Source organism: Xiphophorus couchianus, chromosome 5 (assembly GCF_001444195.1).
Source record: "Xiphophorus couchianus chromosome 5, X_couchianus-1.0, whole genome shotgun sequence".
Taxonomy (NCBI): domain Eukaryota; kingdom Metazoa; phylum Chordata; class Actinopteri; order Cyprinodontiformes; family Poeciliidae; genus Xiphophorus; species Xiphophorus couchianus.
In genome coordinates, this window is record NC_040232.1 from 36,835,192 (window position 1) to 36,862,779 (window position 27,588).

Below are 27,588 nucleotides of genomic sequence, written 5' to 3' on the forward strand. Positions count from 1 at the left end.
TATACTGTCAATAGTTAAACAACTTTATACACAGAAGCAGAAAGTTGTTGTGGGAATATATTTTTCAAGAACTCAGTCAAAGTTAACCTGTTAAATCTAACCTCAACAGCGCTGAACTCCAAAGTCAAAAATGACTAAACAGTTTATAGTCTTCGTATTTATCCAATGAGACAACCAAATATTTTTAAAAAGTTGTTACCATACCAGCGCATAAAAACTCCAGTGCCATAAGCTAACTTCTGTAACAAACTAGAAGAACGATGTAAAGAGTTACAGTTTAAACTGACAAGTTGACGGCCACCCACAACATGCCGGGGAATTCTTATAAAACAAAGTCTGGAAGTAATAAGACGTCACCTTGGTAGCGCTGTTTGTAAACACAAACCAGTTCGCTGTAGATTGACGAAGCTCCTGCTAAGCTACGTTAGCAGCAACGCGCCGCTCTGAAAAACCCTCCAGTTCGGTGAAGCTTCTTCTTCTTCTTCTTCTTCTTGTCGGTGTGCAAGCAACGTCCTGGTTCATTACCGCCACCTGTTGGAATGGAGTTTGGCTCGGGATGCTAAATGCTAAACAGACTCATAAAAAGGTCAAACAAAAAAATAAATAAATGGAGTAAAAAAACTAAATACAAATACATAAAATAAACTATATTCTCTCCATTAAGTTTTCTTGTTAAGGTACCTCAACAAAAAAGAATAAGAGTCTGAACTGGAGACTTTGTCCAAAAGGTTTTGACAGTTGCAAATTGTTGTCTAGTAAATTATATACCAGTTTTTCAAGGCAGAAAGAAAAAGGTAGGTAGAAGCTGCACAGATGAAATCTTTTGGAACAAACATCTGCTAACTTAATTGATGCATTACAGTTTCTGCAGAACATCGATTAACCGCTCATAAATGGTCAGTAAAAGCAGATAATTCTAGAACTTTGAACATCAAAGTTTGATAAAATAATCTCCAACTAAACTAACGGCATCTTCATGGATCAGAGTTGATCAAGGAAATCCACGCCACTTCTATCCATTTCAATAATATATTGATCCCAGGAGGAAATTAAATTGATACATTTTTTTTTTGGCTAATCAATTTTACCATTTTTAACTAACATTCAATTTAGTTTTCCTTCTTTTCTCATTTAGAACAATAATGAGAACTTTGTTCTCCTTCAAACCATTTTTTCTTTGATCATAAATCGGCTCCCTTTGATTTAAAATTAGTTTATGATTCCTTTAGTTGAACTTGTTGAGTTTTAGATGCAGGTTCAGGTGAGATGTTGTTCAGGAATGTACAGTATCTTTCATAGTTTTTATTTTTCATTGTACCTTGGTTAGGTCAGATCCAGCTTTCATCCAAAATATATCCTAAGCTCATATTTAAATTATTCCCATTTTTTTTTATTTCAGTAAGTTCTCATTGTCTGTCTATTGTGTATTTCTACTGTTTGAACAAAATTAAGTGAGTTGTTAAGCTTCCAGTACCAATTCTGTTTTGTGCACATTTTTTTATTTGTTTATTTGATTTTAATGTGTCTACGAAAACAAGTTAATGATCAAATACGTTTGTAGGAACTGACAGTTTTGGTTTTCTTGTTTTGTTTTTTTCAGAATAAATGTATTGCTTGGGGAAAAAAGCTGATGGATGTGTTTAGTTTTTAGATCACTTTTCTTAATTCGCTAAATACAGTTTTTTTTTTTTTCTTTTTGTTTTTGGTTGCACATTTTTACTGTTTTTATTTTGGATTTTAAAAAATATTTATTTTAAAAAAATGAATTTAGATTTTTGCATCCCTACTATTTAAACACTAGAGGGCGAGACAGACTTATCTTCCTCTCTGAAAACCTTTCAAACTGGCAAGTGATGCCACTCCTAGTATATGTGTTTTGGATATTTCTTATATATGTTATTTTTTATTAACATTGGAACTTATTTCAGTTCAGATATTCCCAGCATTAGTTTCAAAGGGTACAATATTGTTAGTATAGTATTGAACATGGGGATATTTTATACATAAAATATCCCCATGTTCCTTGTAAATCTAGTTCTCAATTTGTATCTTTGCCACTAATGCTCATTTATGTCATTTACTTTGAATTGGACACAGATTGCAAGTAATTTTCATTTATCAAAAATAAAAGAGCTCCATTAGTATTCCAGCTGGACAATAGTGGACAGTAGTAGAACAAAAACCCCTAAAAGGTTTATTGTGCAGTTAACATAACATTTATTTAGATTTTATAAGACGTTTATCATGAGGTTCGCTTTGTTGTTCTGTGCAGGATTTCCCTCTGCTGGAGGAAGACAATTCATATTAGGTTCCTCCAGGGCTTCCTCCCGGAAACGCAGCTGAAACAATGCATCCACAACCACTGGCGTTTCCATTTGAAGCCTAAGGATATCTTTAGGAAACACAGTGGTGTTCTGCTTTCCCATGTCTGTATGAAATAACAAATGTTTTAGTATTTTAAATCATATACATTATGTCCATCCATCCATCCATCCATTTTCTGTTCACCCTTGTCCCTAATGGGGTCGGGAGGTGCTGGTGCCTATCTCCAGCTACGTTCCGGGCGAGAGGCGGGGTACACCCTGGACAGGTCGCCAGTCTGTCGCAGGGCAACACAGAGACATACAGGACAAACAACCATGCACACACACACTCACACCTAGGGAGAATTTAGAGAAACCAATTGACCTGACAGTCATGTTTTTGGACTGTGGGAGGAAGCCGGAGCACCCGGAGAGAACCCACGCATGCACAGGGAGAACATGCAAACTCCATGCAGAAAGACCCCGGCCGGGAATCGAACCCAGGACCTTCTTGCTGCAAGGCAACAGTGCTACCAACTGCGCCACTGTGCAGCCATATACATTATGTGTTGATATATTTTTATCTTCACAGATGTGGTGCTCTTTCTCTGTTAATAAATTTAAAGTAAAAAAAAAAAATCATGGATCAACTTTAAAAAAAAAATATTATGCATATTAGACATTTTGATTATTCAGAAAAAGGAAAAAGAACAATAAAAACACAACTCATACCGCACAAATACAGATAAATCACTTGGCCTGTACGTAATTTACTGCCAATACAGACAGATATTTTAAAAGCTGCAGTAAGTCACTTTTAAGAATTATTTTTCTTTTTCACATATTTGTTGAAACTGTCACTGCGTGACAGTAAAACACATCCAGTTCCTCTGCCTTCTTCTAGTGCTAACTAGAAGCAACCAATCAGAGCCGGGAGGCGGGTCTTAATGTTGACCCTGGACTTTCTAACCATCATCAACAGGAAATGTCTGATTTCTACAGTATGTGAATATCGAGGTGCCCAGGCTGTAACCCCCAGGAGACACAGCATTAGACTGTAGAGGGGGAAGTGTCTGTCCTGTAGCAGAGCTAATGTCCCCACAGGCTGCCTGCCAGAATGTATGATTTTACACTTCCATAAATAAGGAAATCTAGTTCCCCAAGGCTGATTTACATTTGGGGCAGTTTGAAGACATTCCTGGTGTGTGTATTTCCTATAGATAAATGTATGCATTATGAACAATATTATCACTTAATAAAGTTCATTTGTATAGCAAATTTCAGCAACACGGCAATTCAAAAGTGTTTTATATTGTGAACACATGAAAAACAACATAAACACATCGGACAGTCAACAGTTGTGAAATCCAGTAACAGACATTACATTTTTTCAAGTGCCATTGTCAAAATCGTCAAAATCATCAACACACATCAAATATTTTTTTAATCTGGGACCTGAGTCCAAATTTTGTACCACAAACAAGCAAAAGTGGTATGACAATTTAAAAAAAATCCTTGATTATGTTGGTCAATTTTCCATGTTTTATGGTTCGCAAGCAACTCTAAGCTTTAAAGGAACTCAGTGTTTCAGCTATTTTGTAGTTTTCTGGAAGTTTTATTGACTGACAGCACTAAGACCCTCCTCCTGGCTCTGATTGGCTGTTTTTGGTTGGGCGTTTCTTCAGACAGCCATAGTAGCACTGGAGGGAAGTGGAGGAGATTGATCTTTTCACAGATCATCTCTCTTATAATATATTGCCATGATATGGTTACACGTTTAACAAATATGGATAAACACAAATTTCTAAAAGTTACAAAAGTGTGTACATAATTTCTTTTTTTTTTCTGAAATAAATGTTTACCAGATTATTGCTACAACTAATCATGGATCTCATTTAAACTGATTCATGTTTTTACTTTGCACAGATACATTAAGAACATTCCATAATTTCATCCCCAAAATTGGAGCCCATACTTTTCCATGTTTTTCTGACAGTATTTTTAAATTGAGCTACACTCTTACATCTCTTACTGACAATTTCTTAATTTCATGTTAAATATTTTATTGCTTTGAATATCATTGATGATGGTTTAAAATAAATCAGAGCCTAAAATAAAGTTTTGCTCTTAAAGTCTGAACTAAAACAAAACAAAAAAAAGCATAGGCTAGTAACTATGACCTTTTTGACTGTCACAAATACAGAAATGTGTTGTATTTTGCATCACTCATTTTTATCTACAGGTAAATCTTGTATTTTTTTAAACATTGCGAATAATTATTATTATTATTATTTTACACCCTAGACATTTCTAATGGTGCATTAAGGGGCATTAGGACCCCGAGGCTGAAAATTCCTCCTCCTCCTCCTCTGTGTCAGTATTGATCTGACAGGCTGTTCAGACAGTAAACCGGACAGGATGCGAGGAAAAGATCGCCTGAATGTTCCTCTTCTGCTGTGCACCTTTCCTTTTTGTGAAGTTCTATTTATTTCACAGAAATTTGTCTGCTAACTACGGACCCGCACTGTTTGACGCATAATTTATTTACAGAAGAGAAGAAGAGAAAAAAAAGCCTAGGCTTGGTGCCGTTGCATTTTTACGGCTTAAAGAAATCACTCCATCGCATCTGTCATTCATCATACAGCAGACTTTCAATAAGCTCCGCGGCTGCTGACAGACAGACGCACCGTGTAAAAGCTGCCTTTGCTCTAAGCGAAACGGGCTCTCTCCACTCTCTGGGTAAAAGTTTATCATTTCTGTTGGACGGGCAGAAAGTGGCGGACGCGGCATGTCTCTGAGCAGAGGTGTCGAAGTCGAGCATTTTGAGGAGCGAGGCAGGACCCACCGGACTCCAAAGACCAACTCGGGCACGGGGTCTCACACCAAGTCCAAAGGCGGCGGTCTCGCGCCCAGCCCGGCGCACAGCACGCACTGCAGTTTCTATCGCACGCGCACCCTGCAGTCTCTCACCTCCGAGAAAAAAGCCCGGAAGGTGCGCTTTTATCGCAACGGGGACAAATATTTCAAAGGTTTGGTGTACGCGGTGTCCAATGACCGGTTCCGGTCCCTGGGTGCGCTGCTCATGGAGCTGACGCGGTCCCTGTCGGACAACGTCAACCTTCCCCAGGGAGTCCGGATGTTGTACACGGTGGATGGGGGCAGGAGGATCACCAGCCTGGATGAGTTATTGGAGGGTAAGGTCGATGAAGAATTCACGGTCAAATTTCAGGACAGAAGATCCACATTATAGCAACTCCACAATACACCGATCTACAATGACCTAGATTAAATTCATTTTATGGCAGAAAAGGGTTTTTTTTTTGTCCATGTAGGTAAAGATGCTAATTTAAAAATCTAATTGGCATACTTTAAAAGACTAGTTCCTCGTAAAGTAAAATTTTGTAGCATTTTGTGCTAAAAGTGTTAAATTCATGGTAAATATCCAAATATGAATATATTTATGTTGAATATCCAACATAAATAAATTAATTAACCAACAAATACAATGCTAAAAAGCTAAAACTTTTTAGCATTTTGTCACAGTACAACCACAAACCCCAAAGTGGTGATTGTATGTGACCACGCTGCATAGCCGTAGCTAGGTTTCTATTACAAATGTGCGCAAATCTTTAAGAACGTTTAGTAAAAAAAAGAAAGTTTGCAATACCATTAAACAGGAAACAAAATTAAAATCACAGGTGAATAAGCTTGTTCAAGAGATAAGGCATTAAAAACCATGGCAGCAACTGATGTAAACAGCTAAAGATATATTCAGCCATAGCGTTATGGCTCATAATCTATCAGCCATCAGAAGAGATGTCAGCGTCTTTCAGGCTGTGGAGGGACAAGATCGGGACATTTTTGTCAACGATTTTACATTTAGGTTTTTAGATCTACGAGTTATTGCGACAAGCGATGATACCGTTTTCAAGTAATATAATGGCAATGGCAAAGTAATCCAAGAACACATACTCAAAGATCAATAATCTTTAAATCCCAATGAACATTTAACACTGGACCTGAAGGTTCCAGTGTTAAATTCATGGTAAATATCCAAATACAAATATATTTATGTTAAATGTCCAACATAAATAAATTAATTAACCAACAAATAAAATGAATTATGAAGTCTAAAATTGTCCTCCAAAAAGGTTCAGACCATGCACCAGACTGAAGACTTTTGTCATCCAATTCATGGTAGAAAGTGACCCAACTAAATGCAACTAGTCACTATTCACCTCTGCTAGCAAACCTCTGATGCCTTCACGGAGCATCTGGATTTATGAGTTTAAGTTACACAGTTTGTATTGAAGTTGTTGCACTGAATTGTGTTATGGGATAGTAGATTAAACACAAATGTAAACCACGTTATATATTATTCAAATTTGTGTCATTTTTATACAACTTAAACGTTATGCACTTGTCTCTTTGTTTACCATTTAAAATTGTGTGTCATGTGACTTAATGTAAAGAAGTTCAAGGCGTAGTAATAGTTTTTCACCGTATGTGTCTACAATTTGACATTTTCCTTTGATCAAATTATCTTTACTAAGATTTTTCCCCACATCTTTAGTAATTCACTGTATATGTTGAATCCAAAGAACCACATCATTGTTGACATATCTGCCCTGACATGTGACCTAGAGCCACACATGCAGATAGCCTCCTCCTTAATGGCCTGTCAATGTGCACAACTGTCAACTCACATCACAAGTCATTTAATTATCAATTTAGTTTGATTTGTTGTCAGAAGGAGACCAAATGTCAATTCCTAAAGTCGGACACAAAAAGAACCTGAGCTTTTACTTTTCCTTTCTTGTGCAATTGACACAACTCTGTGATTGATTATTAGTCCTGTCAATCCCTTAAACTATCTCATCTGCACTAAAGCCAGGCTACAGTCCTTTGGAATGGAAAAAAAAAAGGGTTTCTGCTTGATGGTACCTCAGGATTCACTGACCTCTTACTGGAGTTATTATTGTATACTGGTTTATTTTTATTTCACCTCCTCCTAACTTCTGAGTCTCTGTGCTGCACTCATTTCCTGTACCAGTTCCCCAGAGACACTGTGAAGGATTTAGGCCAGCTCATGATCTACATACTAAAATGACACTAGTTTGGCATACGTAGAGATAAAGTTATTTAGGATGCCAGCGGCTGTTTCTTAAGCTGAATCTTGATTTATTTATTTTTTAAGCAGTTTTCGTTTCAGTTTGAGTAATAAAAACTACACCTTTCCTTTGTTTACTCAGCCTTGGGACACATTAGTGTGCAGCCCAACACTCTGGCCCCACTGAATAGAGCCAGCTTGGACTTTAGTGTGCAAACCCAATCAAGCATCATTCCCCTGTGTGCCCCTTATGACTGGGCAGGATTTCTAAATGAAACACTTAACATTTAACTGCTTTGCTTGTAAAATATGCAGGCAGTATAACCGATACTAGAAAGAGCTTTTGTAGTTTTCATCTGGTGTGGCCCATTTGTTGGTGTCGGTCTTGTTTAGAGCTGGGGTGACGTGCTCTATTTTACTAGTTTTAGAGAGAACACAAGCAGCAGTGTTCTGGATCAGCTGGAGCAGAGATTTTAGGCAGAGCGGTGAAGACACTGCTGCAGAAACTAATGTGACTAAAGTTAAGCACATGGATGAGTTTCTCTACAGCTTGCTGGGACTTTAGTCCTTTAATTCCACAAATGTTCTTTGTGGACAGAAGGTGACAGAAGGCTGACTTTGTAATTGTCTTCATGCGTTTCTAAATGTTCAGGTCACTTTTCAGATTTCAGTCCTGATCAGTAGCATCCAGCTATAATTTCTGAATCTGTGCTGATTCTTAGTTATTCCTCTTTTGCTCCAAAAATAAATAGTTTAGTTTTGTTCTAATTAGCTGAAGAAAGTTAACATAACATAAACATAGCAATCCATGGACTGTTAGGTTTTAGACAAAGCTGGTATAGTTAAGCAATTAGCTGTATGCATGTGAAATATATTTGGAAGTTTTGTTATTGTTAAACACTTAATACATTTGGCTGTTGTAGCTTATTGAATGATTTGGTGAACTTTACTCCTACATTACATATAATTTGTCAAACAATATAATTAAAACCCACTGCAATTGGTTAAAGAAAATACTTTCAGGCAAACAAGGTCATAATAAAACATTTTAAGTAAAGATACAACAATTAAGTTTGGCAGCATACTTGGAAAAACAACAGTTACTTTGGTATTTTGGATTTGCGTGAATGTGGTTATGATGACTTGCCACATATCTTGTAATATTGTGTAGTAATAAGTACACATATCTGCAAAATCCATGTATTGATTGTGTAAAACTATTGGGTTTTTTTCCCAGGTGAGAGCTACGTGTGCGCCTCCAACGAGCCATTTCGATGCGTAGATTACACCAAGAATGTCAATCCCAACTGGACAGTAGGCAGCAAGACGGGTACATCGCGCTCCCTCACATCCCTCAACCAGTTAAAGAGCGAACTACAGCGGGAATCCAAGGAATTCATCAGACCCAAACTTGTCACGGTGATTCGCAGTGGCGTCAGGCCTCGCAAAGCGGTTCGGATTCTCCTCAATAAGAAAACGGCGCACTCCTTTGATCAGGTGCTCACGGATATTACTGACGCCGTCAAGTTGGACTCCGGAGCTGTGAGAAGACTTTACACTTTGGAAGGCAAGCAGGTAATGTCGCCAAATGAATCCTTTCCTCCTCTGGTTAATATGTGCTTCCATAGCATCTGCTGAAAAAATCCTCCAAAGTCTAAATACAGGTTCAACTCAGTAGCATGGCTTATCGTCTGATGATAATGATTCAATTTAAAAAGTTAACTCAAACTCATTTCACCGGGATTATATACTTGAAGTTTTTTTCCTCTGTAATGTGGCTCATTATGGCTTTTAGCCAGTAAATAAAATTATTTTTGATCCAGAAATATCAGCCTACTGAAAAGTATGTCAGTGCACTGTAGCATGTAGGTTTTTTTTCTGCATTCCATTATTGGAGAAAAATGCAATGAGGTTGTGGTTCTGGAGAGCTGCTGGGGAAGCCAGCGTGGATCTAGTAAAGGGTTTTAAAATCATCTACATTGGCATCTCTGCTACCTCCCATATTTGTGTTGACAGCCCATTGTAGTTTAGGTCAGGAAATGTTTCTGGCCTATAAAGCACAGTGAAGCAAAGGTTCACTGCTTTCAGTAAAGAAAGCATTGCTACTTTTTCAGTGGGCATTTACCAAAATTAAATTTGCATCACAGTACAAGCTTGCCAGCATAGGGAAGCATGACGTGTTGGAGAGTTTCCTGGTGGAAACTTGCACTAATTTTAGCTACATTAGGGAGAAATCAGCTCTAAATGTTTGGGCATTGCTTGTGGTGTTCCCCAAGGATCAGTGCTTGGCCCGAAGCTTTTTGTTATGTAAATAAGCTATATGTGTAAAGCTTGTGAAAATATGACAAGTGCATTATTTGTAGATGACACAAATATATTTTTATGTGACTGGCAAGAGAAGAAAACAGTGTAAACAAATAGAGAATTTAAAATTATTCCACAAGGCTCTGTGCTGCATCAAATTTCATCAAATATTTAAACAAAAATAAGTTTGTGCATAAAATTCTGTAGCTTAAATTACCAGTATTTCGTTAGTTGAACTCCCTGTTTGTTTTCTTAGATAAATAAAAAAATCCAGAGAATTATTAAAAGTATAATTTAAAAAAATAAAATGAAATAGACAAATCGATTTTGAGCATTTGGAATCGATTCAGAATGTCCAGCACTGGGAATTGCGATTTTCTATAGAATGGATCTTTTTCTGTGCCTCTAGTGATCGAATCACCCAGGTCTCGTCTTGCTGTCATGCCTAAACAGAGTAAGAATTTCAGGCTTTTTAGGCCTCATTAGATATTTGAACTAATAGGAAATGACATGATTGATGTAATTGGTTCAAGAAAAACAGTTCACCATCCTTCTGAGTCAGCACTTAGTATTAATCTGATCCTGACAATGTCCAAGAATCTCCATGGACAAGTTTATTTTTGACGTGTGTGACAAACTCTTTGGGCTCTTGGTATGCTTTTCAACCCCCTGCAGAACAGAGAAGCATTCAGCTGTCAAATTCCAGCATAAGAGCTCATGTAAAGAATGTGATGCACTTGTGCTTTGTAAAACCAAACCTTCTGCAGTAGCTAATTACAGACTAAGGCTCTCCCTTGCTTAGACTATAACTTTGCATGTGTTGCCAGTTAAAGAGACTAAGGCTTTGCCTTCACTGTTAAAGACACTGGATATAAACATGAACCCACTAACATTTTAGCTCTTTTGATTCAATTACAAAACACCTTATTCGTCTGCAGTATTTTGTCTTCTCCTCCTTATGCTTAACTGCAGTCATTAATCTTTCCTAAGCCACCATCTCATGTAGTAGTCATCCTGAAAAATCAATCCCACACTCCCCTCCTACGCCATGTCCCCCTTTAAGAATCCATCTGCCCACAGATATGTCTTCACACACACAGGATAAGACTGTCAGCATGAGGATGTTCAAATGCAACGTGGGAAGTGGGATAATCAAGGGACCTTCTCGTTTGTCTTCCTCCTTGTCCACCTACAGCTGCAAAGGGATAATTTCTGTTTGTGTATGAGTGTGCCAGAGCGCAGTTTAATTATGTAAGTTTAGCTTCTAAATAGAGGGGGTGTGTGTGGTTGGTGTAAAAAATAACAACTGTTTGGAGAAGCAGAGAAACTGATGATCACAGCTTGAAACAGTACAAAGACAAATTGAGACAATATGCATCTCAAACTTTGAAGTTGGCTTGGTTTTTTTATACTTGTGGTTTGGGAAATTGCACACTTAAAGCTGCAGTGTGTAACTTTTTTTTATTAGAGTTTTGTTAAAACTGTCATTATGTCACAATAGCATGGTATGAGACAGATCATTTGAAAAAAAAAAAGAGCTCCCCTGCTTTCAACCAATGAAATGAAACAATCAATCAGAGGTAGGAGGAGGGTCATAACACTGTCAATCACCATCGTGTATGCCATGGTAGTTAGAATAGCCACAGATGACTGCAGATGATCAGTTTTCCTATAAAAGTAAGTTGATTTTTCACCACAACACATTGAGCATCATGTAAACAAAGTTTACTGACAGCACTAAGTCCCTCCTCCTGGCTCTTGTAGAAGCACATCGAAAAGTTTAATATTTTTGACAAGTGCTTTCTCCACTAGATTCCCACTAACAAATTTCAGATTTACTTACTTAAATTATTCTACATTATAATATAAAGCCCAACATTTTAAAACAGTTTTGAATTAATCGTTACTCACATTAATCTTAAACATTGTTTCCTTTCTACCAGATTACCTGCCTGAAAGACTTTTTCGGGGATGATGATGTTTTCATAGCATGTGGTCCAGAGAAGTACCGCTATGCCCAGGACGACTTTGTGTTGGAGCATAGCGGTAAGGCCTCTACAGCCCTGGTGACTGGTACGTTCTTTTAACATGCACTACTTACAAAAAGGCATTTTTGGCTTTCAAGCAAAACTTGAGTGAACTTTAAAAAGCACTACAATTTAAAGGTGAATTTAAAGTGACCTCCTCTAAATTTTTAAATGCACTTCTTGTGTTTTGTTACCTTTAGTTCTCTCTTAATCCAGGCTCTGGCCTCTGCAGCCTTCTTTTCCTTCTTCATTTAAGCAACGTGTAGTTTGTGTATTTTCTAATTCAATTGCCTTTTTTTTTATTCATCCACTTCTGATTTCTGATCCATGTTATTCCAAATTCGAGAATTTTGTATGCTTGCTAGTACCAGTGTGTTTAATTTGACATCAGTGCTAGAGAGCTGACTCAAAGTCTCAGAACACAGGCAGGATGTGACCTGGTTTAGCAATGGTGTCCTTCAGTCAAGATGAAATCAGCTCCAGGGAAGGAAAAGGGAGTTTACTATTGCTGCTGTCTGCAGCAGTGACATCCTGTCTAATCATTATATTTGGTCAGGTTAGCTTACAATCAGGAGGCATGTCACGATGTGAAACTGCTACTCAGCTCAACTAACAAAACTCAGAGACACTTTGTAGCTTTCGCCCCACTTACACTCCTTTGCTCCACTTATAAGATTTATGTTTAAAGAAGCAAAAAAGATGCAGCGCTCCCTCCTTAAGCTAAAGAGACTGCTATTCTATTTCTAAATATTTCTAGCAATATTTTATTTGTGTAATATTCTAGTTTTTTCACCTGCACCAGTAACACTTGTGTATGTGTATATGGTCACATGTTTTGTTTTGGGGGAGTTTTGTATTTTTTCTGTGTACAACATTTTGTTGTCAATGTCAGTAGCAGCATTTCCATGGACCATATAACTGCACAATTTGACATTTCTAAAATAAATTCACGTAATGGAAACATGCCAATTAAAAAAAAAAAAGTTTTTCAATGAAATGTTTTGACACTAGGATGAGGTGGATATTTGGCCGTATTGAACTTGGCTCATTTTGCAAAACTGGAATGGGAATACTTTTTTCACATCAAATAAGTCACATGATCAATAACCAAATTTTACCACTGACAAAAACCACAAAGAAGATGATGAGAGGAAGTAGTTAGAGAGTCGTAGCATGGCATGTTTTTTAATGACTTATCGCATGAACAAACTTGTGATTTTTATCGCGTTTCTTATTTAATGGATAAACAGCAATTGTGTTTTTCCAACATTAGCAGAATATTGACAGTTTTGCGCATGATTGTAATATAAACGCAGCCACTGTCATATCTTTGTGTAATGACAAAGTAAGTCCATCTCTTCACTGACCAAGCTTTATTACTTAACAAAAGTGCTGAAAGTGCTGAAATATTTTATAGCGCTGAGTAGCATATTTTGTCAATTTACATGTACATTGGAAGGGGTTGGGTGTGTTTTCATATATACAATAATTAGAAGAGCTTTGCAGGCTAAAAAGTGTAGCAAGAAAAATAAAACTTAGAAGTAGGGAGTTTGTACCCGCTGGGTTTCGAACCCCTGCTTTGTCTGTCTCGGTCACTTTGCCGCTGTGTCCTTGGGAAGACACGTCACGCTTGCCTGCTTTTAGTGGCCACAAATGGTGGCCCCGAAGGGCCCAATTGAGTAGCACCCTGACATATGTCAGTCTGCCCCAGGGTAGCTTCCTGGTAGTAAGCTACGATGTAGCTGTACAGGTGTGTATTAATGACTGAAGTGTCAAGTGCCTTGGAGTACTCAGACTTCATAAAGCGCTATTCAAATGCCAACCATTTACCAACTACCAAACAGAAACAGCTAAAGATAAAAATTTAAAAAAAGCTTACCTGCAACCTTTCAGAGGTAAATGGATTGTACTTGTACAGCGCTTTATCAAGCCCAGAGGACGTCAGAGCACTTCACACTATATTCAGGCATTCACCAATTCACACAGCTGCCTTGGGGCAGTTTCAGACTGCCATGAAGTGTCTTGCCCAGCCACAGAGGATGGAGTGGGTATTGAGCCGGCAACCCGCCGATTGCAGGACAAACTCCTACTAACTTTGACACAATCATCCCCGAAGTTAAAGGTTTTATTCAAAATGCTTTAAATTCTTGTGTGTAGTATCTATGTGTTCTTGACTTTTCAGGAGTAAACATTGTTCAACACAGATTGTTAAAGTTTCTCCAGCAATGATGGAGTGTTGCATCCAGCATTCATAATGTTTCAGCACACATAAAATATATTTCCGCCCTACGATTGATGCCACATTGAGTATTTTATCTGCAACCTTTGCTTCCTTAGAATGCAAAGTCCTAAAAACATCCTACAGTCGATCTACTACTCCAAACTGGGCCGGTAAAAGCCCCAGACCTTCACGACGCAGCAAGTCCCCAGGGTCTGGTGAGAAACACTTTGATCCTTTGTTTTGGCACATATTTCTAAAATTGATTGTGAGAGTTTGACTAAAAAATGTTAAGAAAATAAGAGACCTTCTTGAGTGATATTCTTTTGCAAAGCAAGATATTCTATTTTTGAAAATAGATTTACACATTTAGCCACATAGTCGGTAAAGGCAGTTATAGGCCTGATCAGCAAAAGCTCAATTGTCAAATCATATCATCACATGATATTAGGTCACAGGGGACATGTTTGACCCCTGTGACCTAATCAATAAGACAGTGTGTCCAATGACAGAAGACATGTTGCTGCATCTTGGCCTCCAGCACTGGCAGTTTTTGGTAGAGGGCGTGGGCATGGTAATGGTAAAATCACTATGGTCAATCCCAATCCAGCCCCCAATAGGAATGCGCCCCAATATATGGTGGGCATGGTCTAAAGCCTTCACAGCACCCCCTATAAATCTAAATAAATAAAAAAAATAATTTCCAAGCCATGCTTGGACTGTATTTATTACGGTGGCCGACAGGTGCAAATGCGCAGCAAAAGAAAAAACATGCAAACAAACAAAAAACACGCGCACAAATTAAATGCGGCAAGCAAAAAGCGAATAAAATGCAGCAAACAAAAAGAGAGACGCAAACAAAAAAGAAGACACCCCGAATGAAATGCAGCAAACAAAAAGTGAGACGCAAACAAAAAAGAAGACACCCCCGAATGAAATGCAGCAAACAAAAAGTGTTGAAAACGGAAGTGCTCCAGACCACTAGGGGGAGTCAAAGAAAATAGTATTCATTTCTATGGGACCAGATGCAAGATTCAGAGAAGGAAATTTGAAAGAAAGTAAAGGTACGTATTACTATATTTCTTTTCAGATACGCCGTCTTTTATAATATTATAGAATAACAGAATAATTTATGGGTAGCGTGATAGACTTTGTGTCAGTCATACCGTTCTGGGCTCGGTCTCGACTCTTTGACTCCCCCTAATGGTCTGGAGCACTTCCGTTTTCAACACTTTTTGTTTGCTGCATTTCATTCGGGGGTGTCTTCTTTTTTGTTTGCGTCTCTCTTTTTGTTTGCTGCATTTTATTCGCTTTTTGCTTGCCGCATTTAATTTGTGCGCGTGTTTTTTGTTTGTTTGCATGTTTTCTCTTTTGATGCGCATTTGCACCTGTCGGCCACCGTAATTTATGTATTCATTTATATACTGCTCTGAGTTTAATTGACACATTTCACTGTTTTTGTTTTTGTTATACTGACTGTAGCAAGGAAACCCATTCATCACTCCAGTTTGTCTTCAATCAAGTCCCAGGGTAATGCTTCAAACATTTCAATTTATTCTTTGAGTAGATTTGCAGTTGAAAACCAGATATTTACATACAAAGAATAAAAAGATGCCGTTTGTATTTTTCTTCAGCGTACGTAAAAGTCTGGTATCAACTGTAGCAAAATAAACTGTGTTTTTGAGGTCTATCAAAGGATAATATCTCTAAACATTTCTCTACAGTTTTCAGATACATTGTTGTAACAATGTTTTTGTATTTGTACCTAAACGTATGCCCCTTGCCTTGGAAAATTTATTTTGTACTTTGACCTTTTGCCTCCTTTGTATGACCTTTCTACAGTAAACGGTGTCTCAGCTCACAGGTCCACTAAATCCTCCACTCCATCTCCCACAGGCCCGTCTCCACAAACCGTCCCCTGTTTAAAGGTAAATTAGACAGTAGCAGTACAACCAAAACACCCCATCCTGAATATAAATATTGATCATATTGTGTTTTAACTCAGTATATTAATTGGCTCTCACACAGATGGTAACTCACTGGTTGTTGTTTTTTTAAGCTAAGTGGCCTCAAAAGAGTTTTGAAAACTATGTGCCTAGATCATTCTCATCTGGAGAAATGTACAGATAATTTTAAAAAATTAGAACTTGTGCTTTTTAAAAGGACATATTTTTCCCCTTAGAAAATTATGTGTTTAGTAAAGGAGTCAAACTAACCAAAGCAGTCATTTGTTTAAATCTGGTGTATTGAACCAGGGACCTGTCCAACACATGCAGGACAGGATGGAACAGGGTGCGTTGCTGCTCTGTCATGTATTTTTGCCAGAATGTGAGATGATATTTCTTTAACCATGTAGTGACAGTATAGTATAAGACGTATAATCAGTAAAAAGAAAAATCAAGCTTCTCCACCTCCTCCCTGAACTACTATTACAGTGTGAAGAAATGCACTGTTCCCGGTCAAAAACAACCAGTCAGAGCCAGGAGGAGGGGCTTAGCGCTGTCAACCAACCTCGTGTACGCCACTCAATGTGTTGATGGTGGAAAATCAACTTACCATTGCAGGAAAACCGTTTAGCCGTCGTCATTGGTGGCCATGCTAACTAGCCTTAGCATTCGCAGCAGGCTATGTTGTGGTGAACCAGCTGCAGCTTAGCAAAGAGCAAAGTAATGTGGTGAACACGAGTCTGATTAACAGCAGTAAGACACCTTCCTGGCTCTGACTGGTTGTTTCTGACTGAGTGGTGTGCTTCTCCAGTAAGTACTGGGAGGACTGGGAGAAGGCAGAGGAGCTTGATTGTTTTTCCACAGATTGTCTGATACTGTCACGACATAGTGATCATTTTAACAAATATGTAAAATCCTTTTTGTTTTAAATAAAGGTTACACCCTGCAGTTTTCATAACATTTTCAGAACGATGAAGCCACCAGGCGAACATGTTCTGCAGTTTCTTTGTTTCTTTGTCAAAGATGCACCATTCCAAATGAATGTGTTGGCTATCGAGTTTTTGTGATGTACTGATAATTATGAAGATTTCTGATAAGAGAATAAAGTGAATGAGGACGCATATGAACGTTATGAGTATACCGCAGAGCACTAGCTTTCACTGTTCTCCTTCACTGGTTGACATGGATGAAAATATTTATTAAGAGAAAAAAAGCTTTTTTTTATGGGCCTCACAATTAAAGCATGCTTTGAATTCGCCCTGAATTCCTGCTGTTATGACTGAAAATTAAAACAATTCATTGCAATAACATGTGTTATGGTGTTATTTACTACTAATTGTAGATATAATGCAAAAATTGGTTGCCTGGTTTTAGACGCTTAACAGTAAGCAAGCTAATACTGCTGTGCATTGCAGCATTGACACAGTTAATGGGATTAATAACCATGACGCTTTAATGTGAAAGATTGAATTGGAGCGGATTTGCTCCAGTATTTCAGATTTGGCTAAATTTTTAATGGCTTACATTAAAAATGATATGAATTTATCTTTATATGACGACTCTAACCTCACCTTGTTGAAGAAAAAGCCTTATGTCTCCATTTATTTAGAAGGAATCATTCATTTTATTACGTACATATTTATTTTTCCCAAAATTAATGAAACAAGTCTCCTGATTTGTCTCTGACATTAAGGCAACAGCTGGTAGAGGATTTTCAGCTGCTAAAATAGTTCTAATTTTATTCAACTATATACTTTTGAAATATTTTCCTTCTGTTAATACTGATCAGTCTCAGTACTGGTTTTGTTGTGCCCTACAGCCACCGCAGTCATTTCAAACATCCTCCCCTGATGTGAATAGGAATGACTCCATAAATAATCACCTAGAGAAAACAGTGAGTCCAGAAGGTAAATCATCTAATTTGTTAATCTGGAGGGTTTTTTGTTGGGTTTTTTTGGCAGAGCTAAATGCATATTGATGCTAAACTAATATTTGCCTCCACTTTTCAGTTAATGGAAACCAGTACCCAGCAGCTTCCAGCATCTTGGAAAAATACATTGTTGGCAAGGTGATTGGGGACGGGAACTTTGCTGTGGTTAAAGAGTGTGTGGAGAGGTGAGAGGATAACACTGGAAGTGTGAAACGTACATTTGTCAGCAGGGAATCAACTCCAGCATCACACGGTGGACAAAATCACCATTATGATGTCCAATTGTCTTTCTACAAGCCATAGAATGACAGCTTGTTCATTCAGAATTAGCACGCAGACTAAGAGGTTAAAACACTTATTTAAAATAGTTTTCATTACATTCGGTCTGTTTTTGCTGAACCAGTGGTTCAATACATTTTTTTTGTACCAAGTTCCTCCTCACTGCTCACTCCATGCACTGCAATGTCATTATTTCAGACCTAGAATCAGTTGAGTTTTTTTTTTAATTTTCTAATCTGGAACAAATTTCCAGAACATGCAAAACTGCTGAAAGGCTGCAGTTTTGTTAAAACAGACATTGCTGAAACTTTTTCATGTTGATTGGGGTGTTTGGGATCCGTCTTGGATCATTACTGACATATTTGATTCCTGCTGAGTCTGTCCGTTTCCGCACCACACATTTTAATGACGCTATCATGTGAATTACACGTTTTATGGTTGCTTTAGTGCCGTTTTTAATGTTCCCTCTTATTGCTCTGTTTCTGTTCAGGTCCACTGGGAAAGAGTTTGCTCTCAAGATCATCAACAAAGCCAAATGCAGTGGAAAGGTTTTTCTTCTGAACCGTTTTTATTATCTTCCTTTAATTTAGTTTTTATATGCCCCAGAATGACACACAAACACTTAAAGAGTTGTCGTATGTCTGCGTTCATCTCTGTGTTATTAAGACCGACGGGTACAACTGTATCGCATGACGATCTTTGATCCCTACATGGCATGTTCATGAACGAACACTGACTGACACGCACCAAGTGATTTGGTTAAACTTTAGCTTCAATAACATAAAGCCACATAATTTTTCAAGTTTAATCAGTAATACTTTTAGAACAAATTTATGGCAGATCATGATTTCTTGGTTAATAACAAGTTGTGATAACGAAGACATTTTGAATAATGTCAACTTTGTATTAAAAGTGTCATGATTTACTGAATGACACTTTATGACAACAGTGATAAATATTCATGAAGACTTACTCATGTTCATGACAGGTGTTATGTCATGTTTATGACGGTGTTATGACCATCTTATTCACAGCCCGTCAAATAAAGTGTCACCCAGATTTTTTTGTTTCAGATTGTCTTTTTTTTTTCAAAATAAAGAAATACAAGTCGCTGATTTTAGGAGGATTTAATTTATAAAATGGAAAAATGCTAAATGCTAAGATCATACCAAAAGTCATTTATGGCGGTGTTTATATTTTGGTATGATTTGTATAGTCATAGTCTTGATTTAGATAAACGATGTGACCCTTAACTGCTGAAAAACCCTCCAATGTGACTGAATAAAAATAAGTCTTCTATAGTGATGTAAAAAGCTAATTCCCAGGTATCAGCTGTGTTTCCATTACAAATGTGTGCAAAACTTAGTTGATATTTCGCTGTTGAGAAAACACAATTTTGCAGTGCGCTTTTTCTACTAAATAAGAAATGCTATTAAATTCACATGTGAATAAGCTTGTTCATGCGATAAGTTGTTAAAAAACATGCAGCGCTGTCATCCTCCTACTACTTCCTGTTTTCTTTTTCTTTCTGCCAGTAGTTAACATCCAGTCATTGATCACGTGACTTGTGATGTGAAAAAAGTGTTTCCATTGCAGTTTTGCAAAATATACTAATACAGCCACAAAAAACCCATCTCATCCTAGCAAAAAAACATTTGATAGAAAATTGCAGTTTTTTTTAATTGCCATGTTTCCATTAAGCAAATTTGGTTTTGTAATTCCAATTTGTGCCACTGTATGGTCAATGGAAACGTAGGAACTAATGTCAAAACTGGCACAACCAGTTATCTGATTTATCACTTTTATTTCCTTAAACACAGGCCCAGGTTTGTTAGATTATTCTTCTCAAAAAAAAAAACTTAACTACGACAAAAAAAAGGAACAATAACAAAAAAAAAAGACTAAATCTGTAAGAAATGCTTTTCTACATTCACATGTACACTCTGTGCTCCAGGAACACCTCATAGAGAATGAAGTTGCTGTGCTGCGCAGAGTGAAACACCCAAACATCATCATGCTGATCGAGGAGGTGGACACGCCCTCTGAGCTGTGTCTCGTTATGGAGTTGGTTAAGGTCTGTCGTAGGTATAAATTAGGCCAACATCTGGTTTTGCGTATGTTTGGATTTGTAACATTTCTCTTCAAATTCCTCCCAGGGAGGGGATCTGTTTGATGCCATCATGTCCTCAGCCAAGTACACAGAGAAAGATGCCAGCACCATGGTCTACAACCTGGCTGCAGCGCTGCTGTATCTGCACAGCATCAACATCGTCCACAGAGACATTAAACCTGAGAACCTGCTGGTATTACGCAATCTCTAAAAAAATACAACAAATATATCTCTTTTTTTCTTCTTACAACTGGGTGTTATCTTATAGGTGTTTGAGGATCCAGGTGGCTTCAAGTCGCTGAAACTCGGAGACTTTGGCTTGGCCACAGTAGTGGAGGGGCCGCTGTTCACTGTATGTGGAACCCCAACATACGTGGCTCCAGAGATCATCGCCGAGTCGGGGTAAGCTGGAGGTTTCACTCGCAGTTTCCATTAAGAAACAGTTAAAATCAGACGTAAATCAGTTTGTTCTCGCAATGAGTCACCAAAAAACATGCGGTGCCATCATCCTCCTACCACTTCCTGTCATCTTCTTCTTCACGGTCTGCACCAGTGGCAGCATCCAGTTGTTGATCATGTGACTCGTGTGATGCAAAAAAGGTGTTTCCATTGAAGTTTTGTGAAATAAACAAATTTTGATACAGCCAAAAAAAAAACCTCATCTTAGCGCCAAAGTTTTTTAAATTGGTATGCTTCCACTAAGCACATTTATTTTCCAAATGTCAAATTGCGCAACTACAATGGTCTATGGAAACACAGCTAGAGTGGAACATGTGTTGAGATGTCATGTAAAAAACATTAGCATGAAAATTGAAATGTAAAAGAAATTATGGTTCTATCAGTAAAAAAGGATAACACACATTACCATTTCTTCATATTTTTCCTATTGTTGCTTTAATTTGGTCTACTAGAACAATGTTAAAAATATGTTTGTTTGTTTTTTATACATTTTTGCTATTTTCTTCCAGTTATGGTCTTAAAGTGGACGTTTGGGCTGCAGGTGTGATCACCTACATCCTATTGTGTGGCTTCCCTCCATTTAGAAGGTTAGTTCAGATCTATTTATATTCCTTGAACTTTATAATTATAAAAAGGGAAATGTAGATTACTAGGGTTTGATTTATCATCAAAATGTTAAAGTAAAGAATGGCTTGGGTTAACATTCTTCTAATGCATGTTCTTATCTTAATTTGGAAAGTTCCTTTTTTCTTCTTTTTTTTTAAAAGAACATGTAGATTTTTGTAAAAGCTTTGTGTTGAATCACTTTTATTTGCCGTTTTGGACTGTCACATCAATTTCTAGTCTTAAAATTCAGCTTGTGCATTTAAAAACGTGGCTTGTTGTATTATTCCTTTTGGTTGGATTTGTGTGATAGGGCTGCACAGTGGCGCAGTTGGTAGCACTGTTGCCTTGCAGCAAGAAGGTCCTGGGTTCGATTCCCGGCCGGGGTCTTTCTGCATGGAGTTTGCATGTTCTCCCTGTGCATGCGTGGGTTCTCTCCGGGTACTCCGGCTTCCTCCCACAGTCCAAAAAAAAGCATGACTGTCAGGTCAATTGGTTTCTCTAAATTCTCCCTAGGTGTGTGTGTGTGAATGGTTGTTTGTCCTGTATGTCTCTGTGTTGCCCTGCGACAGACTGGCGACCTGTCCAGGGTGTACCCCGCCTCTCGCCCGGAACGTAGCTGGAGATGGGCACCAGCAACCCTCCCGACCCCATTAGGGACAAGGGTGAACAGAAAATGGATGGATGGATGGATGGATTTGTGTGGACGTGTGTGTAAAAACAATTGGATATCATCTAATTAAACGTTTTAAAAAACAATATTTAAAAGTATATACGTACATGTTTAAAATAAATATGATTGTATACAAATAAGTACATACAAATAAGAACAAATGAATACAATAAAGTTAAATGTTTTCAATAAATTAATAACATCTCAAAGTCAAATAACCTATGAAGCCTGGTGTATTATCATGTAGGCATCACTTAAGGCAGCATTTAGATGTTTATTAATAAATCCTCTGTCTTTTAATAAAGTGAGAATAATCGGCAAGAGGAGCTCTTTGAACAGATTCTTCTCGGGAAACTGGACTTTCCTTCTCCTTACTGGGACAACATCACTGACTCAGCTAAGGTTGGTACACAACACTCTGCTAAAGTTTGAGCAACCTTCAATATTTGGGATTAGTTTTTTGTCCATAAACAATAAAAATAGAATCTGTGACAAAAGGCAACCTCTCACCAGAAACGAGCCTGAATTATTCCAACAGGGACCCAACAGCCCATGTCAACGGGCCTGGTACCTCATACTCCCAGAGTTACCCCTTTTAGACCACAATGCATCGCTGCTCCATCACCATGTCTCCTTATGGCTGTGTTTCTCCATTCCAGTCCTCAGGCCCCCCTGCCCTGCATGTTTTAGGTGTTCCCCTTCTCCCACACACCTGGATTGAATCTGTGGGTGATTAACAGGCTTCTGCAGTACTTGATGACTGCAGAAGAGGTCATGCAAACATTTGGATCAGCTCTTCTGAAATAGAGACACATCTAAAACATGTGGCGCAGGACTGAGGACTGGAATTGAGAAGCACTGCCCCAGAGGAACACGCCTTCTCCAAGTCTGCAAAACACGTGTAGACTGGTTGGGTGAACGCCCGCTCACCCTCCAGAACCCTGCTGAGGCCGTAGAGCTGGTCCAGAGGTCCAAGGAAGAAAACCAGGCACAGAAATCTGTTTTTCACTGGGTTTTGCGAATGTTGTTGTACATTATGATACAATAAACCAAGCTGTGGAGAACAAAAATGTTAGGCACAGCTAATCTATGAACAAGTGGGTTTTTGTTCAGTTGGTTTTCTTGTGAGTCTCTACTTGTGATGTCTGTGCCACTTTTACTTCCAAAGGAAAACAAGCAGAAGATAAACTTAAGTATGTACATTTAATGCGGTATGAAACACGTCCCCAGTGGCAAGTATTTGCAGTAGCTACCTCTCATTAGGCTACGTTTGTGAACAACCGGTTTAAAAACACTTTGATGTAGATTGGAGCTAAACTACCGCTCTGGTTTCTATCCAGGATTTGATCAGCAGGATGCTGCAGGTGAATGCAGAGGCTCGAAGTACGGCAAAGGATGTCCTCTCACACCCCTGGGTCACGGTACTCCCAGAGAAAACATTCCAGTCTCTCTGCATGCATCCTCAATGACAGCCTGACACATGGTGGAGTTTCTGACTGAAGGCCGTCTCTCTGCTGCACACAGCACGACGCAGTGAGGAAGACCAACATGAAGACGGAGGTTTCAGGTAAACTGAAGACGCACTTCAACACGGCACCGAAGCAGAGCAGCACCACAGCTGGAGTGTCCGTTATCATGGTAAGCCGATGCATCGTCGACCCGAACATGTGGAAAATATCTCTAAAGCTCTTTCTAGATGTTCTGAAAAATCTTCTTACCGTACTTAAGCCTTGACATGGTTTCATCAGAGCTGACATGCAGCTGAGGAGGACAGTGAATGTTTGACCCCAATTCCAAAGACTTACTTGGACAAATTTCTTTTTCCCCCCTCATCATCCAAACGGGCTATAATGACGACTTCAGCTGCTGTGAATGTATCTGGCAGAATTTTAGGGATGAAAAGAGAAAAAGTTGCAGACTGGACAGCCGAGTACTCAGTCGTTCCTCACCTTTTCCCCTTACTGTCCTGAATGTTCTCCTCCTTCCTCTCATTCTGTAGGACTGACACACTGGAAAATAGCTCAACATGTTGTTGTGAATCTCATTTGACAGTTTGAGGTTGAAATCCAGGTTGAAGGCTCCTCCTCCTCTTCCTCCCTCACACCTGATCCAGGACTACAGAAATTCAGAGCCTGCCACACATTTGACCTCTTCCTGCACTTCCGATCCCTTTTACCTCCCTCATCCTGACTCCCATCTTCCTCTTCAATCTTCTCCATCACCTTTTTAATTGATCACTCACCTCTCACTTTCCCTTCCTTTGACATTATTTGTCCTCATCTTTGGCATTTCCAGTAACGTCTGCCTCTGTCCCACTGACGTCTGAAGCTTCCTAATTGCAACTCTGCTCCTACACTCACATTTTTCACCATTTCTTACCTTTAACAAACGACATTCTTGTTTTATGAGTTGACATAAACAGTGTGCTTTGCTTTCCTCACTATGGCGGCTTAGTGAGTTTAGTTGGGCCCTAGGATTTCTGGACTGTGGAAAATCCAGGAGGAGTTGAGGAATTTACTAAACAAATGGAATCCACATGAAACATGGAATTTCATGGAATAAGCTGATACACTATTTGGATTAATAAATGTGATTAATATATGGAATTCAGAGAAGAATAAAACATAATTTGGAAAATTATAAAGGGCCTTTGCTGAGGTGAGTGGGCTTAAGTTTGTGTTTGTTTTTAATTATTGGTACGTCGTTGCCACCTTGAGGAGAAAAACAGGAAGTGCTTTGAAGTGGCCAAAGATCTTAATAGTCACTTTGGATTCGTGCAGATAGATTCAAAATGACTGTTGGCTATTTGGATTTCAGTGGTTTTGTATTTCTGCTTGTTGTTTGTTTTTATATTCATCATGTCTTGCATGTTCTGTTTGGTTCTCTGAGTTCATTATCGTCTTAAAGGTGTTGCCATACATGTTCACTTTTTGTATTTAGTTTCTTAGTTTCTTCTTGTGTTCTGTTCTTTGTGCGTTTTGGATTTTGTTCTTTTAGATCACTGTTGTTCTTTTGTTGTTTCTTTAAATCCGAGTTCAGTCTCTGTTTATTATAAACTCTCCATTAATCTGCCAGCTTTGCTGCCTTTCACAGCTGTTCTTTATTGCCTGATTTCTTCACCAACATCCAATCCCATTCTTCCTCAGTGTACATATACTGTAGCTCACTGATTTCACTGTTTAATACTGGATCCTTCGTTGCTCTGCTTGTCCTGATACCCCAGTGATTTCATTTGCAAATTCCCTTTATTATTAGCAAAACTCAGTTTAGCTCCATCATTCTCAGAGCTTTTCTTTCACATTTTATAAAAATTGTTTTTGTATTGCTTGCGGTGTGGAAGAAGAAAAAAATCTAGTGACAATTTAAATAATTGATAAAATGTGACTCACCTTCAACAGGGCTCCTGCAGGTTAAACTCAAGACCTTTTAGGATGATCAGGAAGGAAGTTTCAGACCAACACATTCCCAGAAACATTCAAAAGATCATAATAATGAAGAAATATTTTATTGTTATAAATTTAGTTATCAAAGTTCAAGCTTGTTAGAAACTTTATCTTAATAATAAAACAGACAATCAAAACATTTTAACCCAAGTAATCTGTCTACATACAACCTCAACCTCTATGTGTCTGAGCTTCACCTCCTTTAGCAACAATCACAGTTTCAAGGGTTTTTCAAGGACAATGTTTTCTTTTTGCAAAGTGACAGAGTAATCTGGGGCTTGGAGAATAAAAAACAGAATGAGGACAACAATGTCGAGGCTAGAAGAGGACAAAAGTCACTAAAGTCAATCTGGCTTTTACCTCTCCACTTTTCTTTCCTCTTAACTCCTACAGTTCTGCCTTCCTGCTGTTTTTCTTCAAACTTACTTATTTTTCAGTTTTTATCACCATTTGTAGTTTTAACATCTAAGCTTGATTATACTTATGATTATGTTGTTATAAAAACAACAAACATTTTGACTGTTTACAAAGGTCACTGTGAATTAAAACAATATTATTTTGTTGTGATATCACACCGTTTTATGTAAATGTCACCATATTTTTTGTACAGTATAAGTTACACAGGATTTTATTTAGAGATTTCAAAGGGGGTTCAACATATTTGTGATCTACACTTAAATACTTTAGAAAAATATATTTTCCTCTGCTTCACAATTATACACTGTACGCCAGTCTAACATAATATCTCATAAGATGGAATTAAATTTTTGCTAGCAACATGAAAATATGTAAAAAAAAAAAAAAACAACAACCTTCAAGGTGTTTTAGTTCTGTAAATACCAACCTGGTACATTTTGTGTTCTGTCTATGCCACTTAATTTTTGATTTATTTAATTGCAAGCTAAACTAAAAGTTATATATTTGGTGGTTAAAAGAAAAAAAAAGAAATGTAATTGAGACCATTTGTTTGGTGATTTCGAGGTAAGCTGTTGTATGTTGATGTGTTGAAAGGAACCTACTGTGTCCGTCTGTTTTTGCAGAACACGGCTCTAGATAAGGAGACTCTTAAGCTCTACGCTCTGAGCTCTTCGGAACCGCACATGGAGCCAAGCTCAGACGTAGAGAACATCTCACCTGCTCTCCCAAGCGAACTGGCTTCTCTCACTAAACAAGTATCGCGTGACAAAGATCCAAACTCCACAGAGTCTGTTTTCCCTGCTCATCCTGGGGACCGTCGGCGGACAGAGCCTCTTCCTGTTCCTGCACGTTTGCTTTCCCCCTCTGCTGAAGCTTTCCTTCTTTCCTCCCCTCCGGAAAAAGAGACGCCTCCTTCATCACTCTTTCTGACTCCATGCACATCCTTGGATCCCTCCTCGCCCTCTGCTCTTCATCTTTTCTCTTGCGTGACTCCCTCTTCAATCCCATCGTCTGCCAACCATCCTGCCCCGGACCGCTCCTCTCCCACCAGCCAGACGTCCCCGTGCCCCATCTCCCCACTCCCACCGTTTGTTTTCTTCCCACTCTCTTCTCCGTCAAAACAAGCTCCCACCTCGCCGTCTTCTGTCCAGCCGACTCTGTTCCCTTCTCCTCCCTCCACACCGCCGGCTGCTCCCCTTCCCTCCTACCCTCTACTAGCTGAAGAACTTCTAGAGCAGATCTAAAATCCTGATGCGTTCCAGTCCAGATGGAGCCACAGCATTACGTTGTGGATCAAGAGGACAAACCGTCACAGTGTGGATTTCTCAGCAGATGTGAACTGAGCCAGAGACTCTGGTGGGAGCAGGATTCATCCAGATGCTTCGTAGAAGACTGAGGAGTCTGGATGTACATCATGTTTATTTATTAAAATGCAGACTATCGTGAGTTTGTTAGCACTCTGAAGTAATATATTACTGTATCTCATCAAGCTTTTCTTTTTGGACCTCTCTTTGCTTTCCTGTAGTCCACTAGTTTAGTTTAAGGGAAAAAAAAGTTGAATTATGAGCTGTTGTTGCTTCAGCAGATAAAATTGAGTTTGTTTCTGATACGGACGTTCCAGCACATTTAACCTTTACTCCATTGTTGTTTTATTCGACATCAATAGTTCAGTCTTCCTGATTAATAACAGTTACAATTCAGTTTAACTTGGATGAAGTAGCGCAGAGTTTAATACCAAGTAGTCAATAAAGAAATCTGTCCTTTAA

General features: G+C 38.4%; 2 protein-coding genes across 2 annotated transcripts in view; one reads left to right on the plus strand and one right to left on the minus strand.

Moving 5' to 3' along the window:
• mad1l1 (mitotic arrest deficient 1 like 1) overlaps positions 1-510 on the minus strand; it is a 47,653-nt gene extending 47,143 nt beyond the window's left edge. Inside the window, exon 1 of the mRNA XM_028018726.1 lies at positions 358-510. The gene's annotated coding sequence lies outside the window, so the exon portion shown is untranslated. The remainder of the gene's footprint in view (positions 1-357) is intronic.
• Positions 511-4,684: 4,174 nt separating this feature from the next.
• LOC114145282 (serine/threonine-protein kinase DCLK2-like) lies at positions 4,685-27,588 on the plus strand. Its single transcript, XM_028018769.1, has 17 exons — positions 4,685-5,497; positions 8,651-8,988; positions 11,661-11,790; positions 14,082-14,180; positions 15,445-15,492; positions 15,805-15,890; positions 17,728-17,815; positions 17,918-18,023; positions 18,608-18,665; positions 20,072-20,191; positions 20,274-20,420; positions 20,496-20,629; positions 21,196-21,273; positions 22,268-22,364; positions 23,303-23,383; positions 23,487-23,600; positions 26,446-27,588. The coding sequence occupies exons 1-17, from the start codon at positions 5,092-5,094 to the stop codon at positions 27,064-27,066; spliced, it is 2,751 nt and encodes a 916-aa protein (XP_027874570.1). The 5' UTR covers positions 4,685-5,091; the 3' UTR covers positions 27,067-27,588.